Source organism: Lipotes vexillifer, unplaced genomic scaffold, assembly GCF_000442215.2.
Source record: "Lipotes vexillifer unplaced genomic scaffold, Lipotes_vexillifer_v1.1 scaffold436, whole genome shotgun sequence".
Classification (NCBI taxonomy): domain Eukaryota; kingdom Metazoa; phylum Chordata; class Mammalia; order Artiodactyla; family Lipotidae; genus Lipotes; species Lipotes vexillifer.
The window spans coordinates 305378-323134 of NW_006796005.1; the positions used below are offsets into that span (position 1 = coordinate 305378).

The window sequence follows — 17757 nt, forward strand, 5'->3', positions numbered from 1 at the left end:
TCTTTCCCTATAAGGAAAGGTGAGTAGGGAGCCTGCTCTAATTTCAAGGCTGGTTAAAGGGACTTCAATGGGATCCTTCAGACATGGAGAGGATATGTGTCGCTACAGCATGGGGTCCATGGGAGCCTGAAAAGACCTGCTTGGGCTGCCTAGCTGGGGATGAGCCAAAGGAAAAGTGGCTGTCCTAGTATCAGGTGAATTCCTAGATTGCTCAGGGAAAAGGCAGTGTTAGTGTTTCTTATGGATCTCAGATGTACCACATGGCATCATTTAAGGACCTGCTCAGAGGGCTGACTAGAGGTGTAAACTGGCCTTAGCAGGGAGAAGCTAAAAATGTCCTTACATTCCTAGGGGCTGCAGGAAAAATAAGGGACCTGCAAAAATAGAAAAGAGAGTTTACATTAAGAGAATTAGAGATACAGTAGCTAATGTTCAGGATGGCTCCCAATGATTGTTTTCTCCTGGTCCATGTGCACTGGTTAGTCCCCTCCCACGCTGATCAGTATTGTACGACCAATAGAATATAAGAGACATTATGGTGTGGGACTTTCAAAACTAGTTCATAAAAGGCATTGGAGCTTCTGCCTTGGTCTTTTAGGTTGCTCACTCTGGGAGAAGCCAGCTGCTATGGTGTGAGGACACTAAGGCTGTCTCATGGAGAGACTCATGCAAAGAAAAAGCAATTTGCCAGCTATGTGAGTAAGCCATTTTGGAGGTGGATCTTCCATCCTTAGCCAACACATGACTGCAACTTCATGAGAGGTCCTACAGTACTAGATAGAACTGCATGAACAGGCTACTCCTGGATTCCTGGTCCATGGAAAACATGAGACACGATAGATGATCACTGTGGTTTTAAGCCACTGAATTAGGGTTGATTTGTTATGCAGCAATGGATAACCAATCCAGATTTTGACACTAGGAATGGGGTGCTCCTATAACAAAAAACCTAAAAACTGACAAGCTGGCAGGTGAATGCTAGATGGACCATGAGGGGAGTGATACTGAAAGACTAAAGGACATCAAAGATACTGTTGCATAAGCATAAGCTGGATGGCCTTTGAGGAAGCTTTCAGTATAGTTTAGAGAAAAGCAAGGAAAATGTTATTAGGAGAGAAGGGATCTTTTTTATCTAGCGGCAGAAAGTTTAGCAGTACTGTTGTGTAGTAATGTGGAAAGTAGAAAATGTACCTCAGGTACTTAGTAATCTAGCTAAGGAGATTTCCAAGTTGGGTTAAAGGTGCTGCCTGACTTCTTATTATACTAAAATGCAAAAGGGGAGAGACAAGTTTCTTCCCAGTCTCTCCAGACAATAAATGTTGCTAAAATTAAGTGGTTTCTGGGTAAGATCAAATCCAGGTTACAGCCAAGACAGTATGGTCTAAAGGTAAAGTCCTCAGATATATCTAAGCTAATACTTCAGAGAACTGTTCAGACAAAAAGCTCTCCAAGGGTTTTTGGCGTATATGTCACAGATCCTTTACATTAAATAATAGAGTTTTTAAGAATCACCAGGGCATTGTCTCTCAAAAGCCTCAATAGGGGTGTCTAAGGTAGAGAAAGGTTTATCTTGAAGAGATTTGTAAGTGTGGCTTTTGTCTAATGGAGTGAGCCCTGATAAGACAAACAGGAAATGTACAAAGTTTTAAAGAGATTGCACTAGTAGAAACATCTCCATCCTGGATCAAAAGATTCAGAGACAGTGCAAAAGCAATAGAAGGTCATGAATCTCCCAACCCTCTACAGGCAGAAACCAAGATGAAAACTGCTCAGCTGTAAAAACACTGGTAATTTCATAAGAAAAAGGAACGAATCAAAAGGCAGAACTAAAGGCATCTCAGAAGGCTGAACCAGAAACCACACAGTAGTAGAAATGATTCCCAGCCAAGAACCTTCAAGCATATGCCCTACTGTATTTTAGACTTTCTATAGACAAGTGGCTTCTAAGTGTCTCACATTTTCCCTTTTTTTGAATGGGGGAGTTTATAGTGGTTCTGTTGTGTCTGTCATACCATTGTATGTTGGGTGTGTTCACAGGTCTTCAGGTCAAGAGGAACTATACTTGAGGGGCTGTACTTGACGAACTGTACCTGAAGAGCCTCATCTGAACCTGAATCTGATTTATAAGACAAGACCTCAGACTTTGCAAAGATGTCATGAGATGAGTCTTAAGGGAGCCTCTGAAGGAGGTGAATGTCTTTGCATGTGGGAGAGACATGACAAATTGTGGTACCCAGTTTTCAAAATGGCTCTCAATAATTTTCACTTTTGTAAGCATGCATTTGTTTAGTCCCTTTTCACAATGAACCAGAGCTGGTCTGTGTGACCAACAGAATATGGCAAGCATGCCAGTTTAACTTCCTTGGTTTCTTTTACTCACTCTGGGGGAAGCCAGGTGCCATGTCATGAGGACACTCAAGTAGCCCCACTGAGAGACCCACATAGAGAAGAACCAATTTTCTAGCACTCATCTGCCAGTCACATAAGTCAATTTACAAGTGGATCTTGAAGCCCCTGTAAAGCTATTATATGATAGCATCCCAGCAGGCACCTGTCTGCAACCTTATAAAAGACCCTCCGTTAAACCAGAGTTTCTCTCAAATTCCGAACTTACTAAAAACCATGAGAATAAATTATGTTTCAAGCCACAAAGTTTAAATATGATATTTCACACAGCAAAAGATAACTGATACAGCAGGTGAGAGATCCTTGGATGTCTCCTAGACACACAGAGCACTCATGCTCTTCCAATGAGGATTTCTCTGTGCTCCTCTCCCTTTCACCTCCCTGACACAGCTGCTGGCAAGTGACGTACGTAGTGAGCTAGAAAAGGAAGCCAACCCTCCACCCCCAATCTTCCCTGGCTGCAAGCAGACACCTGCCTTAGCAGAACAAAACTAGAAGAGAGGGGAGAGCCTTACAGAAAAGGAAGACTGAAATGTTGATTATTATAGGGACAGAACTTTTTCATTTCTGATTTAAGACAGCAGTATTCCAAAAATTCCATATTTGGGAATTTAAAATGATTGTGTTACTTAACAATATCTGGAAAGAGCCATGAGAGTCCCTAAGTTTCTGTCTAAGCAGGGAGGGAGAAAAGTAGCTGCCATGGGTGTTTGTTGTGGAAAAATTGTTTTGTGATTTCTTCCATTAGGTGGTACATGTTTAACAAGACTGCATTCCTAAAAAAATTAAACAGTGCAAGAAAAGATGATAAATCTTCCCTCAATAAAACTTCCTCTGCTAGCCTCTGTCTTTCCTTCTTTCCATTATTATCAAAAACACCCTGGAAGCATGTATACTTAAAATGGGTACATTTTATTGTATGTAAGTTTTATCTTAATAAGGTTGATTTAAAGAAAAAACACTGCTTTTCCTCCTCATACCTACTTCTGCTTCTTTATTCCTTATCTTAGACAATGACCCTATCGTTGTATTACTTTTCCAAGACACAAATTTTGAATCCACACTTAATCCTTCCTTTCTCTCTTCTTTTTTGCAAAAGCTCAGTTTTTAAAGCCTATCAATTCAACCTCCAATAGTGTATCTTCCCTGTTCCTTATTGTTGTTCCCTTCAGGTCATCACCCTCCCTGGCCTAAATCATTGTCACAAAAGTTTATCTGCTCTTCCTAGCTCCTTTCGATGTCTCCTAGACCCCCTACACTCTTCCTCCATTTTTTCCTGCATTTGTGGAGTTCTAGTTCTTTAAAATATAAATCAAATCATTTTGTTTTCTTATTTAAAAGCCATCCTCGCATTTCCCTTAAAGTAGATTTTTTGGACGGGGTATGGAAAGTTATCCACAAACTTGCCCAAAGCCTATTCTAGATACGTTTTCTGCCAGGTAGAGTTATGTACCCCATTCTTTACTCAATTACCAATAAGCCGTGAGGAGACCGCTTTTTTGTTTATTTTCTGATGTTTTTTATACTCTATTCCTTTTCCCCTTTCCTCACCTGGGAAACTCCTAGTTATTATTAAGACCACATTCCATTGTCATTTCCTCTGGGAAGTCTTGCCTAAGGGTTCCCATCTCCTCTAACAGAACTAATACATTTCTTAAACATTTAATCCTTAGATTCAATATAACTTTAATTTGGTACTTATTACATCTTTTCATAACCACGTGTTTGCTTACATCACAGAGTGCTCCCCATGAAGGTGAAGGCCATGACATGTGTGGTGGAGACTGCAGAGCTACTCCCAGATTCCCCCTCCAGGGCCGATTCCCCTGCTCCTGGGAATAGTGGCTGCCAATGGTTACATCTGTTTCCCTCTTTGGGAAATGCCCTTGACAGCCAGGAACTGCCTCATTCAAGACTACATCACTTTCTAGGGGCAGCCTAAGAGTGCAGGGATACAGAGATCTAGGCCCCCTGTCTCAATCTGGGACAACTCTGAAGGGCCACCCAAGCTCCAGAGAGCTGCAGAGAGTAAGCCGAGGCTGCAACTGTTACTGCATCACAGCTCAGCCAACTCTGCTCTCTGACCAGTTCTGCCCTCCTCACTTCTATGTATGTCTGTCTCCCAAGAACACTCACCAATAAAGCTTCTCCGGGCAATTTCTGGTCCCGGAGTCTGATTCCAAAGATTCCAATCATGTCATTTCCCCCCTCTGTTTTTTCTTAAATTCTATCCCAGTGTCCAGCACAGCTGCTTACACATAGCCATAGTGGGTTCTTATAGTTTTTTGGGGAAAAAAAAGAATTGAGTTTTATAACATTAATGTTCACAACATTAATAGTATTAGAGTTCAGCTACATTATTAATTAGAAAGGCTTTTGTTTAATAAAATGTAGAATAATTTCATAAGGACACGAATACATCACTTATATATATTACACATGGATAATAATATTTTTCTTTACATTCTGATTAAATTAAGGTGTTCTAATAAATATTTTAAAAGTTCAATATTATTAGAAACAAAAAAATTGCTCTTTAACAAATATGCAAGTCCTTTTTAGTCTATGTAACTACATAAGAGGATATCAGAAATTCAGATAAAAATATTTGTAGAACTATCATCATAGTGTTATATAATATTGTATTTAATACAGAAAAAAACTACAGATGTGCTATAAGTAGGGAAATAATTGCACAATTTTGATATATTCATGAAATTCAAACTGTAAAATTTAACAGTTAATATTTGCTTAGGAAATACATTTAAGTGGAAATTCTACTAGTTCTGAATTCTAAATGTTTTTATCTATTAAAAGTTATTTAAAATTCTGACTTTACTCCCCAATAGACAGTAAAAAATAATGTAAAACTATCTATCTACAGCTCAGTGTCTGCAATATAGAATTTAATAATCTGCTTCAGCAGAATTCAAGACCCAGGCTAAGTCGAGTTGCTCCGATCCAGAGTCTGCTCTCTCTCCCACTGTTTTTGTTTCTTATTGGCACCCAGAGGTTGTTGCCCTAGCAACAGAGAAGTTCTGGAGGCAACTTCGCCAGGATGCTCTTGGAAATCAGAGGCTATCTGGACCCAAGAAAAAATTCTCCAATGTTTTCCTCACCCGTATAATTCGTTTAGTCTGGGATTTAAACAAAATTAATGCTATGGATTGATCAAAGAGGATTTTATTCAGAAGGCCAATATATAAAAGGGATAAAAGTAAATAAGTCTGGCTGGGGCAGGGAGAGGAAGGCAGTTCTGGGGGTGCCCAGAGTGCACAATCTGAACAGTACTGATTTATTGTTATTATCGCCTGTTTGTATGATTCTCTGCATTTCACAGAATGACTTAATGTGGTAAATTTCCATTCAGTAAATTACTATAGTATTTATACAAAGGTAGGGCCTTCAACATGAATCAGCAGAACAACAACAAAATAAAATGGATAAAGCAATCTACAGTAAAAAGGAAACAACTGTTTTCATGAGTGTCAATTGATTTTCCTTTGAAGCAGTTTACTAATTCAGAAGTTGCCTGGATTACACCAAATTGTCACAGTGGAAAGAACAGAGAATCACTAAAAAGTGAGAGTGGCAACAATAATCTAAGGTATATGAACAATTCATTCATTCAAAAAAAAGAAACTAGTATATAAAATTCTCATTAAATAACCAGAATATCAAGAATATTGATATTTTTCAAGTGATTGTGCCTTGAAAAAGATAAAGGGTGAAGATAAAGAGTAAATGACACTTCATATTTTTGTTACGACACCAACTCTTTAGATGTGTGATATTCAGAATACTCAAATGCTTGGTTGCTGTTTTTACTTTTTCATTTAGAAATCTGGTATGTGGTAGACAGCTCAAAACTATAGTCACAAAAGCCCTCTGTGTAAACTTTGTACAACGTCTATGGAATCCCCAGTTAAACATTTCAACTGACTTTAACTGTCTTTAAGAAGTGAGGGTAGAGGCCACCAAATACGAGGGGCAGCATTAATTATCAGTCAAAGAATCAAAGTAGGGAATCAGAAAAAGAATGGAAACACTAAATATATAATTAGAACTTGGGGACAACTCTGTTTGAGATGAAGAGAGCTCTGTGAAAATGGCTTATGGGTTATTATTATTGCTCAATGCTATGAATTATATTCTTGGTTGCTGTGATGTGGCATGCCGTTGGCTTGCCATTTTACATTGCCCAGAAATAACTGGAAGTTATTATTTCTCTTGGATGAAAATATGAGCTGGATTCGAGAAGTAACATCAGCACATGGAAAAACTAAATTTTCCTCATTGTAATGATGATAACATACAAAAGTACTATTCATGTGACCAAATCTTAGGTTGCAGAGATTTTTTTTTTTTTTTACTGTTTCTTGCCCTAACGGAATTTGTTCAATTCTTACTGTCCTCTCATTTTTACGTTCCATTTTCCCCATCATTCTTTTGGTTGCAGGAGTGCTGCTCCAGACGACTAATTAGCCAGGTTATTATAAATGAAACACAAACGAAATAGAAAAACAATTTTTCCAACTCAAAAAGTTACTTAAACACCATGTGCTCAGACTTTAGTATTAAGGATCAGTATATCTGGATGCAAGTTGTACTTATTCTTGGCACAATGAAACTCTTAGATTCTGAGTGAAAAGTCTTAAGTGAGGAGGTTATTGTGGAGATCAAATAATCCATCCCTGAGCTTCCCTGGTGGCGCAGTGGTTGAGAGTCCGCTTGCCGACGTAGGGGACACGGGTTCGTGCCCCGGTCGGGGAGGATCACACGTGCCACGGAGCGGCTGGGCCCGTGAGCCATGGCCACTGAACCTGTGCGTCCGGAGCCTGTGCTCCGCAGCGGGAGAGGCCACAACAGTGAGAGGCCCGCGTACCACAAAATAAATGAATAATTTAAAAAAATCCATCCCAAACAAGACTATCATGAATTAACAAGTAAATAGATTGGAAACAGATGTCAGTATCTTCAAACACAAGAAATGAGAGAATTTTGAATAATTTTAAATAGAAAAGCAAATGGTTATGAAAAATGTTTCTATTTTTCAAAGCCCAAAGTTAATGAATTACATATTTATTATTTCAAAATCCAGAATATGTGAATGGAATCCTCTACACTTTAGAATCAGAATTCTAAGAAATATCTCATTATAATAATCACAGAATGATTTCCATTTTAGAAACATTTTTTTCCCCAGCTCTCTGGTGGCTTAATTTTCCTTAAAAAAGCTATAATATTTGGCTTATTTTTCTTTCTCATAAACAATGAGGATCTTAGTGAATAAATACTTCTTTAAAAATCCACATACTTTAATGTTATTGCTTGACTATGTCAAAATTAAATTGCCACATTCAAAAGCATTACAATCAAAGGCATTTTTCTAAGACCATTACATTTTTGTTTGCAAAGTGGTAAATTGTACTAATTCAAATTTTTTGATGTTTCAGACTAAACTTTAAGAATTCTATGTGTGTCATTTTTCCTTTTACTATGCTATTTTCTTTACTCATCATATGTGACATTAGGAAATACTCCTTAAATTCTAGTCAATTTTATATGTTACCTAACATTTTTCCCCCAAGAGTTCAGTAAAAAGGAGTATTTGCAGTTCCCATTTGTAAAAAAGACAATGTTTTATCCCTTTATTTTGTTTTAAATAGTGAGCAGCATTAGAGAAAATCACTAGCTTTGTTAAAAAAAATCTGATAATCACTTAAGCAAAAATACAGAATAATATCCTGGTATAGGGATACCTACTAAAATAGGGTATACCTACCCTATACCTGGTATAGGGACCTACTAAAATTCTGCATATGAATTGCGCTTTAAATGATACTTGAGAGTAATGTGATGTGAATCTACATGCTATTTTTCAATTTTGGTGCCTACCATTTAATATGTCACAAGCATAATGACTTTAGTTTAATGATCACATGTATGAGATATGTGATTGCATTTAGATATAAAACCTGGTTTACACTGAAAGTAATTATGAGGAACCTCTGATGGTTTTTCTCTTCTTTCTTGGATCAGCCTTAATTTCCTTAATATGCTGTATAATTGGGACTAATGCCAACAACATTTTATAGTTTCATAGCAGATTAGACCATATCTCATTGAGTGAAAAAAGGAAAAAAATAAGATCCTGTTTTTAAATGACTTAAACATTAACAGCATTCAGTAAAAATAACGTAATGTCAAAATTCATACACAATGTCATCACCCTCCTCTTTACCTCCACTTCAAAACATTTATGCTTTTTAGGGAGGACAATATTATTGACAAGTGAATGTCAGACCCAAAAATTATTGTTTGCTTCTATCATGCCAGAGGGGAGAAAGATAATAGACTGTATGTAAGTGTCTCACTAAGTTACTGACTATAGCATAAACAGTTGTGTTTCAGAGTCACATTGAGAGATTTTATTTTCTTCAACAATAGGTTACACTGACCATGCAATTTTTGAAATTGTTGGTAAAAGAGGCTAAAATATCAGGTTGACTGTGGCATTGGAGTACTTCCTTTTTTAAAGTCATCTAGAAACGATCATGAACTTGCAGTCAGGACATACTCCTGAAGCTTTATTTCGGTCACACTCCAGCAGCATTTAGGCAGGATTTACTCTGAACCATTCTTGGGAGGAGTTGGCAGTCTCTGGCATTTAGCCTGCCCTCAGCTCCCACCCGCTCCATGAGCTGCTGTCTCCACCCTCATCTATCTCATCGATATTTTGGTGGTAATGATGAAAAGATTAGGGGTGTATTCGGTCTGTGGAATTAGAGCTACTGTTGCCAACTTGAGCTGGAATAAGATATATTTGTCTTTTTTCATCTTGTAGCAATTACAATAATGAAGGTTAATAATTTCTGCTGTTTTTTAACATCTTCAAAGGAGGGTTATTTTGTAATTCCAACATTCAATACATTCTGATATGAATGCTAGTATCTTCCAACATTCCTTTAGATAGTTTAGGATACACTCAAAACTATCTAGCTGGGGTTCCCAAATGCCTAATTGATTGAGGTTCTCATTCTGGTCGTTAGAATTCTATCACATGGCAACTAGTGGGGTTGTCTTCTCTATGAAGCTGATGTTACTATACACAGCAGAACACCCTCTCTGTTCCTCCAGTACTTATTTTACAAATAAAATATGCTGTTTTTCTCATCTCAGCCTTGGTCTCTTTCTTCACAAATGTATGATTAATACTAATTTAATGACCACCTACACTAATCAGTATCTTTAAGAAAAACAACAACCACAACAAAACCTGTGGGGTTTTAGTGCCCAGCTTTAAAATCTTTTATGTAACAACCCTATATTAATTAATGCAGGAACAACTCAAGCAACTGAATACCCTGGTTACAGGGATGTCAGAATATTATTCTGAAGTGAATGAAAGCACAGTATAAAAAATGATATGACTACACATGCATTGTTTGCAGAAGTGTCTAGTGTGAAAGGCATTATGAGACTGCCTCAAAGGAACAAAACCAAGAATTTAAGAAAGAAATTGATGATATTTTTGGCATTAAGCACCAGACCTTGTTTTTACCAATGTGTTTTTTGGTAGTGGATATCCTACCTTTTAACTTTAAAAATTTTTTGTGTCAAATACATTTCAGAAATCTACTTTAATGCTCAATTTTCAGCATGATATATACACAGTATTTATGAAAAATCTGAAGATTACTCATTGGTCCCCTTCTAATAATAAATATAAAAGTAGAAATCTTATTGAAAAATTGGCACTTAGAAATCCAAAGACCTTACACACAAAAGGAAAGCCAAATATTTGTGGTAGTCAGTCACCATTATAAATAGATTCATAGCAGCAAATCAAATGTAACTTTAAATAATTCTGAAATGAAAGTAAGCATTCTGTAAAAATGTGACACTATGGAGCAGAAGGCTGGTTCATTTTAGGTGGATGTTAGAAGTAGGTGTTCTTTGAATTTAATGCTTCTACTTAATATTAAAATTGAAATTTTAGTTCATAGTGAAAAGAACAGCTCTGTAGGATACTAGAGTTTTCTTTCTTTTCACAAAGTAGCCAGGCTGCTATTATTCCCAAAGCTCCAAATTGAGGGGAAAAGTGTCTGTTTAATATCTCATAAAATAGGTAAAATTCTTCATTCTAATATTTTAACCCAGGAAAAAATAAAAACATAAAATTGATCCATGGCTCAAGACTTACTTTCTAACTTTAGTAAAAAGGAAATACTCAAAATAATAATAGCACCAAAACCAGCAAAAAATAAAACACACACATGCTCATATTGAAGAAGCCCTTCCGCCAACACAAAAGCCTGTTTTTCAAGCTTACTTTTTTTTTTAACCTTTATTGGAGTACAGTTGTTTTACAATGTTGTGTTAGTTTCTACTGTACAGCAAAGTGAATCAGCTATATGTATACACATATCCCCTTTTTTGGATTTCCATCCCACTTAGGTCACCATAGAGCACTGAATAGAGTTCCCTGTGCTATACAGTAGGTTCTCATTAGTTATCTATTTTATACATAGTATCAATAGTGTATATATGTCAATCCCAGTCTCCCAAGCTACTTTTTTAATTGGTCATTTTCTTTACGAAATTTCCTAAAAGTCAGTTGCCTTTGATAGCAGAGTGTTTTCTTCCCCTCTGGGTACTTCTCGTGGCCAGTTAGAGAATCTGACTAAATTAGAGTTCAGTAGCTGAACAGAGTTGCATTTCCAGTTGTCTAACTCCACCTGCAGTATTGATCAAGATGTGTTAAATAGGTTTTGGGTATCTTGAAGTGGAATATTGTGTTTCAAGGCCAAGTCAATTGCATAATGATTCTCATCACTCACTGACTAGTGAGTTGTGGCATCACTATGAAGTTGTGATCATGTGCCCAGGTCACACCTGAACAGCTGGATACATCTTCAATTCTGATTTTATTCCAAGTTGGCAACTTTTCAGTTAATATTTGATTTGCAGTGCATGAAAAAATATGTTTCTGTTCAACAACTGATTTTAATTATTTCTTAATTTTGCCTGTGGGGTGAATAGTTTGGTCAACTGATACAGCAAAACATGAACAATTTGAAAAAGGACCCATTATAAAGTACTCTAAGGGATTAAAGCCCTAGGAAAACTGATGGTTTTATGTTTCTCATTCTAAAACTTTACTGAAGATGGTTACCATAAAAATATGTACATTGCTCAATGGAAATATATTGACCACATTTATAAGCATGGGAGCATTGAAAAAAGACTAAGGAACTGCACACAGAGTTGTAGCAATGGTTACAAATTATAAGGTGACTACACTCTAAAATATGTACATTTCAAGGGAGAAATAGTGGATACCATACACAAAAATAAGCTCAAAATGGATTAAAGACCTCAATGTAAGGCCAGAAACTATCAAACTCTTAGAGGAAAACATAGGCAGAACACTCTATGACATAAATCACAGCAAGATCCTTCTTGACCCATCTCCTAGAGTAATGGAGATAAAAACAAAAATAAACAAATGGGACCTAATGAAACTTCAAAGCTTTTGCACAGCAAAGGAAACCATAAACAAGACCAAAAGACAGCCCTCAGAATGGGAGAAAATATTTGCAAATGAATCAACTGACAAAGGATTAATCTCTAAAATTTACAGGCAGCTCATGCAGCTCAATAACAAAAAAATAAACAACCCAATCCAAAAATGGGCAGAAGACCTAAATAGACATTTCTCCAAAGAAGATATACAGACTGCCAACAAACACATGAAAGAATGCTCAACATCATTACTCATTAGAGAAATGCAAATCAAAACTACAATGAGATATCATCTCACTCCAGTCAGAATGGCCATCATCAAAAACTCTAGAAACAATAAATGCTGGAGAGGGTGTGGAGAAAAGGGAACACTCTTGCACTGCTGGTGGGAATGTGAATTGGTTCAGCCACTATGGAGAACAGTATGGAGGTTCCTTAAAAAACTACAAATAGAACTACCATATGACCCAGCAATCCCACTACTAGGTATATACCCTGAGGAAACCAGAATTCAGAAAGAGTCATGTACCAAAATGTTCATTGCAGCTCTATTTACAATAGCCCGGAGATGGAAACAACCTAAGTGCCCGCCGTCGGATGAATGGATAAAGAAGATGTGGCACATATATACAATGGAATATTACTCAGCCATAAAAAGAAACGAAATTGAGCTATTTGTAATGAGGTGGATAGATCTAGAGTCTGTCATACGGAGTGAAGTAAGTCAGAAAGAGAAGGACAAATACCGTATGCTAACACATATATATGGAATTTAAGAAAAAAAAAATGTTATGAAGAACCTAGGGGTAAAACAGGAATAAAGACAGAGACCTACTGGAGAACAGACTTGAGGATATGGGGAGGGGGAAGGGTGAGGTGTGTTAGGGCGAGAGAGAGACATGGACATATATATACTAACAAACGTAAGGTAGATAGCCAGTGGGAAGCAGCCGCATGGCACAGGGAAACCGGCTCGGTTCTTTGTGGCTGTCTGGAGGGGTGGGATAGGGAGGGGGGGAGGGAGGGGGACAAAGAGGGGAGAGATATGGGAACATATATATATGTATAACTGACTCACTCTGTTATAAAGCAGAAACTAACACACCATTGTAAAGCAATTATACCCCAATAAAGATGTTAAAAAAAAAAAAAATAGTGGATACCAACAGTAATTATTCTAAAGTAAAAGATGAACACAGAATAAATGTTAGAGTGAAAAGAACACTCTTAGGGACAATAGCAGGTGCTTTGAAAAGCTAATTTAAGCATAAATACCTTTAAAAAAGGGAATTCACCTTCCTTTCTACTTATTTTTTTTTTAAAAAAATACATTTATTTCTTTATTTTATTTTTGTTTGCATTGGGTCTTCGTTGCTGTGCGTGGGCTTTCTCTAGTTGCGGCGAGCGGGGGCTACTCTTCGTTGCAGAGCTCAGGCTTCTCATTGCAGTGGCTTCTCTTGTTGCAGAGCACGGGCTCTAGGTGCGCGGGGTTCAGTAACTGTGGCACGTGGGCTCAGTAGTTGTGGCTCGTGGGATCTAGAGCGCAGGCTCAGTAGTTGCGGCACACGGGCTTAGTTGCTCTGTGGCATGTGGGATCTTCCCGGACCAGGGCTCGAGCCCGTGTCCCCTGCATTGGCAGGCGGATTCTTAATCAATGCTCCACCAGGGAAGTCCCTCTACTTACTTCTTATATGTCAGCCCCACACCTGTCCCCAGTGTTCAAAAAGCCAATGCTCCAATTGTTCCCAAACCTTCAAGCTAAAACTTTTAGCTGCTCTGCGGCATGTGGGATCTTCATGGACCAGGGCACGAACCCATGTCCCCTGCATCGGCAGGCGGACTCAACCACTGGGCCACCAGGGAAGCCCCAAGCTAAAACTCTTAAGAGGCTTTTATCTTTTCCCTTAATAAGAACGTGGTAAAATGTGATTGTTGAGTTTCATATTTGAATTTTGCATTTCAACCGTCTCTAGCGATTGTGGAAAAGAAGAGCACCACGTCACTGCAGTCTGCCCATTGGCACACATTATTTTTAACCCTATTTTTTCAGTGTACCACAAAATAGCATTGGGTAGTATGTCATTGGTTCCTCCTATTTCCTGTATATACAGCACTACCATACAGCATGTCATTGCATTTCATTGTTTACATGCCTCCCTCCCTTTCTAGACTGTGAGATATTTAAAGACAGAGAATATATTTTTATTGCTCTCCAAGTCTTTTTTATCTTGCATAACACGTGGCACATCATAGGTGTTCAATAAATATTTATTCCATCAAAAATACTCTAGATATTCTTGCAGTTGAACATACATACTACATTTTAAATTCAAGTATTCTCTTTTTAGTTTTATTTCAGATTTGCCTTTTATTTTAAAGGCAGGCAGAAAAGCGATCCAAACTTGTTTCTCTGTGTTAAGCTAACATGGGCATTTAAAAAATAATACGACACTATGATTTTCACTAAACTAGGAAAGGTTATTTTGGAGCTGCTGGGACTTTAGATATTTGAAGTAGTAATTACTTCCTCCATAAATGTTACCTTTAGAGTCAAATACTGCTTTCCTGTTGCAGTTCAACTTTTTACTTAAAGGAAAATGTCTTCTATTCACAAGTCACTGTGCTATACTGTTACATGAAGTGATTCTCCTTTTCATTTGTTTTGGTAGCATTGTAAAGTCTATGAAGCATGATAATAATAACAGTAGTAGCTTACATTTTTTCAGTATTTTTTCTGTGCCAAGTATTTCACTAAGCACTTGACATGTGCTATGTCCTTTAATACCCACATAAAACTTATCATGTGTGTGATCTTATATATCTCTACTTTTTAATCTATCTATCTATCCATCCATCCATCCATTAATTTTCCCATTGGTAAGCCATTTAGTCAGAATAATAATACAGGGAGAATCATCTTTACATTTTGCATTCTTGCTTCTTTCAAGTTCTGAGTATCCAGTAATAAAATTTAATACCATATTTTGCATAATTCTGGAACAATGACCTATGTTAGTAAAGTACTTGTGTAAGCATTTATAAAACAAAAACACAGCATATGTTGGGCTGTATTTAATTAAGTACTATCAAGTCACTGCAACTAAGAATCCAAGAGTATTTCTTCTAAACTGAATGGATGAGATATCAACTCTTACCTGAAGATAATCAACACTTTATGTGGAAACTGACTGTTATAATTAACAACTTACCATAGACTTGGGTTTGGTTCCAGAACTGGCCACTGAGGTTGAAGATGGTAGGTCAGTGGACTCGGTGTTAGAAGACAGATTTATTTGTGTCTGATTTACCGAAGTGTTATCTGCTCCACTCTCAGATCCTGATTCCAGATCCTATGAAAAAAATGCATTGATATGAAGGGCATGTCCACACTCTCTACATGCCTTTCTCCCACCTCCAACACCTTTCCACCGCCTCCTTCTCCCAACACACATGGACACACCACAGAGTTATGACAACCGACAGTGACACGTCACCCATAACCATGCATTATTTTGTATTAACAATTGTACTCTTCAGAGGATCTGATTTTGGAATGCAAATACTGAAAAAGAGGTAGTAAACTACTTTGATAATTTAACAGCTGATTGTGCATTGGAAAGGGCAATAGGGGAAGCTAGCCGGGACACTGCAATAAGTCAGGAGGAAGAATCCCATAGACAACCCTTGCTCGTTGTGTGACTTCGAGTAACTCACTCTACATCCCTCTTGCAACAGGGTTATGAGGGTCAAATGAAAAGACAGTCCTCAGTTCTTCTCACCTCACTCTCTTCTATGTTCCCATCAGATCTCCATGGTGACACCTACCATAATAGCCTGGCATCATTTAGCTCAAGTGTATGTCTATCTAACGAACTATAAACTATTTGAGAGCAGGAATTACGCTTTGTCATGTGTGATTCAATTCCCTCATTTGAAAATGAGTGTAATGATAGCATGCACTCATATGGGTTTATGAAGATTAAGCAAGATATATGCAAAGTACATGTAACAGGCACATAATCATTTTCATTAAATGCTGGGCATTATTGTAAATATTGTTATTATTAACATCATATGCCTCTGAGCAACTAGTGTACGGTATGTGGATAAGACATGTCTGTTGAATGAGTGCAATCACACGGTAATCCCTCCAAAGGCTGTGCATTTAATTTACCAAATGATAACTTTGTGTTACACGTGAGAACACAGAGGAAAGGCAAGGGTGAGGAGAATGCAAAGGGGAGGGAGTGAAGGTACACATCACTCTATAATTTTAACCTGAGAAAATTATGATTTGATAATCTTTATGTCCACTCTTTCTACATCTCAACTTCACCATGGCCGATATGGCTAAATATCATCTACCCTGCACCCCGATTCTCTGGCCTTATGCTCTATCATTCTCTTGTTTCTGTATGCTCTGCCATACTTGCTGTTTGTCAGTCCTCCTAGTACACCAAGGTGGTGTTTATGGCAGGGACTATGCCCTTTCTTGTCCCTTGTCCAAGTATTTCCTTTTGCTGTCCCTTTCTTGTCACTCAGCTCTCAGTTTGAATATCACTACCTCAGAGAATCATCCTTTGACAGTTCAAGCTAAAATATCTTCCTCTCTTCAACCTCAGTGTATCATTTTCTATTTTACAATCTTATTACCTTGTTTATCTACCACATATCAACAATATCCATCCATCATCTCTACCTATGTATGTACGTATGTATCTATCTCTCTATCTGACCATCTATCTACCTTTCATTCATTTCTATTTCAAATCTTTTTTGTCTCCCTTTACTGGAATCTATGCATCACAAGAGCAGGGGCTTTTCCTGTCTTGTTCACTGATATATTCCGCAGGCTTAGAATAGTGCCTGGCACCTAGAATATGCTCATAAATATTGTGTTATGAAAGAATAACCAAACTGATAAATATTAATATGTAACCAAGGAGGCACAAGATCTGTACACTAGAAACTACAGGACCCTGATGAAAGAAATTGAAGAAGACACAAATAAATGGAAAGATATCTCATGTTCCTGAATTGGAAAAATTAAAATTGTGAAAAATGTCCATGCTACCCAAAGTGATCTATAGATTTAGTGCAACCCCTGTCAGAATTTCAATGGAATTTTTCATAGAAATAGGAAAAAGCAATCCTAAAATTTGTATGGAACCACAAAAGACCCTGGATAGCCAAAGCAATCTGAGAAATAATAACAAAGCTGGAGCCATCGCATTCCCTTATTTCAAATTATAGTACTGTAGTAATCAAAACAGTATGGTACTGGCATAAAAACAGACACACAGACCAATGGAATAGAACAGAGAGCACAGAAATAAAAGCATGCATATACAGTCAACTAACATTTGACAAGGGGGCCAAGAATATTCAATAGGGAAAAAATAGTCCTTTCAGTAAATGGTGTTGGGAAAATTGGATATTCACATGCAAATTAATGAAATTGGACCCCTATCTTATACCACTCACAAACCTTAACTTGAAATGAATTAAAGACGTAAATGTAAGATCTGAAACTGTAAAACTCCTAGAAGAAAGCATAGAGCAAAAGCTTCTTGACATTGGTCTTGGCAACAATTTTTTGGGTATGACACCAAAAGCACAAGTAATAAAAGCAAAAATAAACGAATGGGACTATATCAAACTAAATGGCGTCTGCACAGCAAAGGAAACAATCAACAGAATGAAGGATGCAGATAAGGGGTTAATATCCAAAATATATAAGGAACTCATTCAACTCAATAGCAAAAAACAAATAATCTGATTAAAAAATGAGCAAAATACCTGCGTAGACAGTTTTTCCAAAGA

The 17757-nt window shown here is 37.4% G+C and overlaps 1 protein-coding gene across 1 annotated transcript in view; it reads right to left on the reverse strand.

The window, feature by feature from the left end:
• DLC1 (DLC1 Rho GTPase activating protein) overlaps window positions 1–17757 on the reverse strand; it is a 427792-nt gene that overhangs the window by 286598 nt on the left and 123437 nt on the right. Inside the window, exon 4 of the mRNA XM_007468094.1 lies at window positions 15144–15284. Within this exon, the coding sequence (XP_007468156.1) occupies window positions 15144–15284 (141 nt within the window). The remainder of the gene's footprint in view (window positions 1–15143; window positions 15285–17757) is intronic.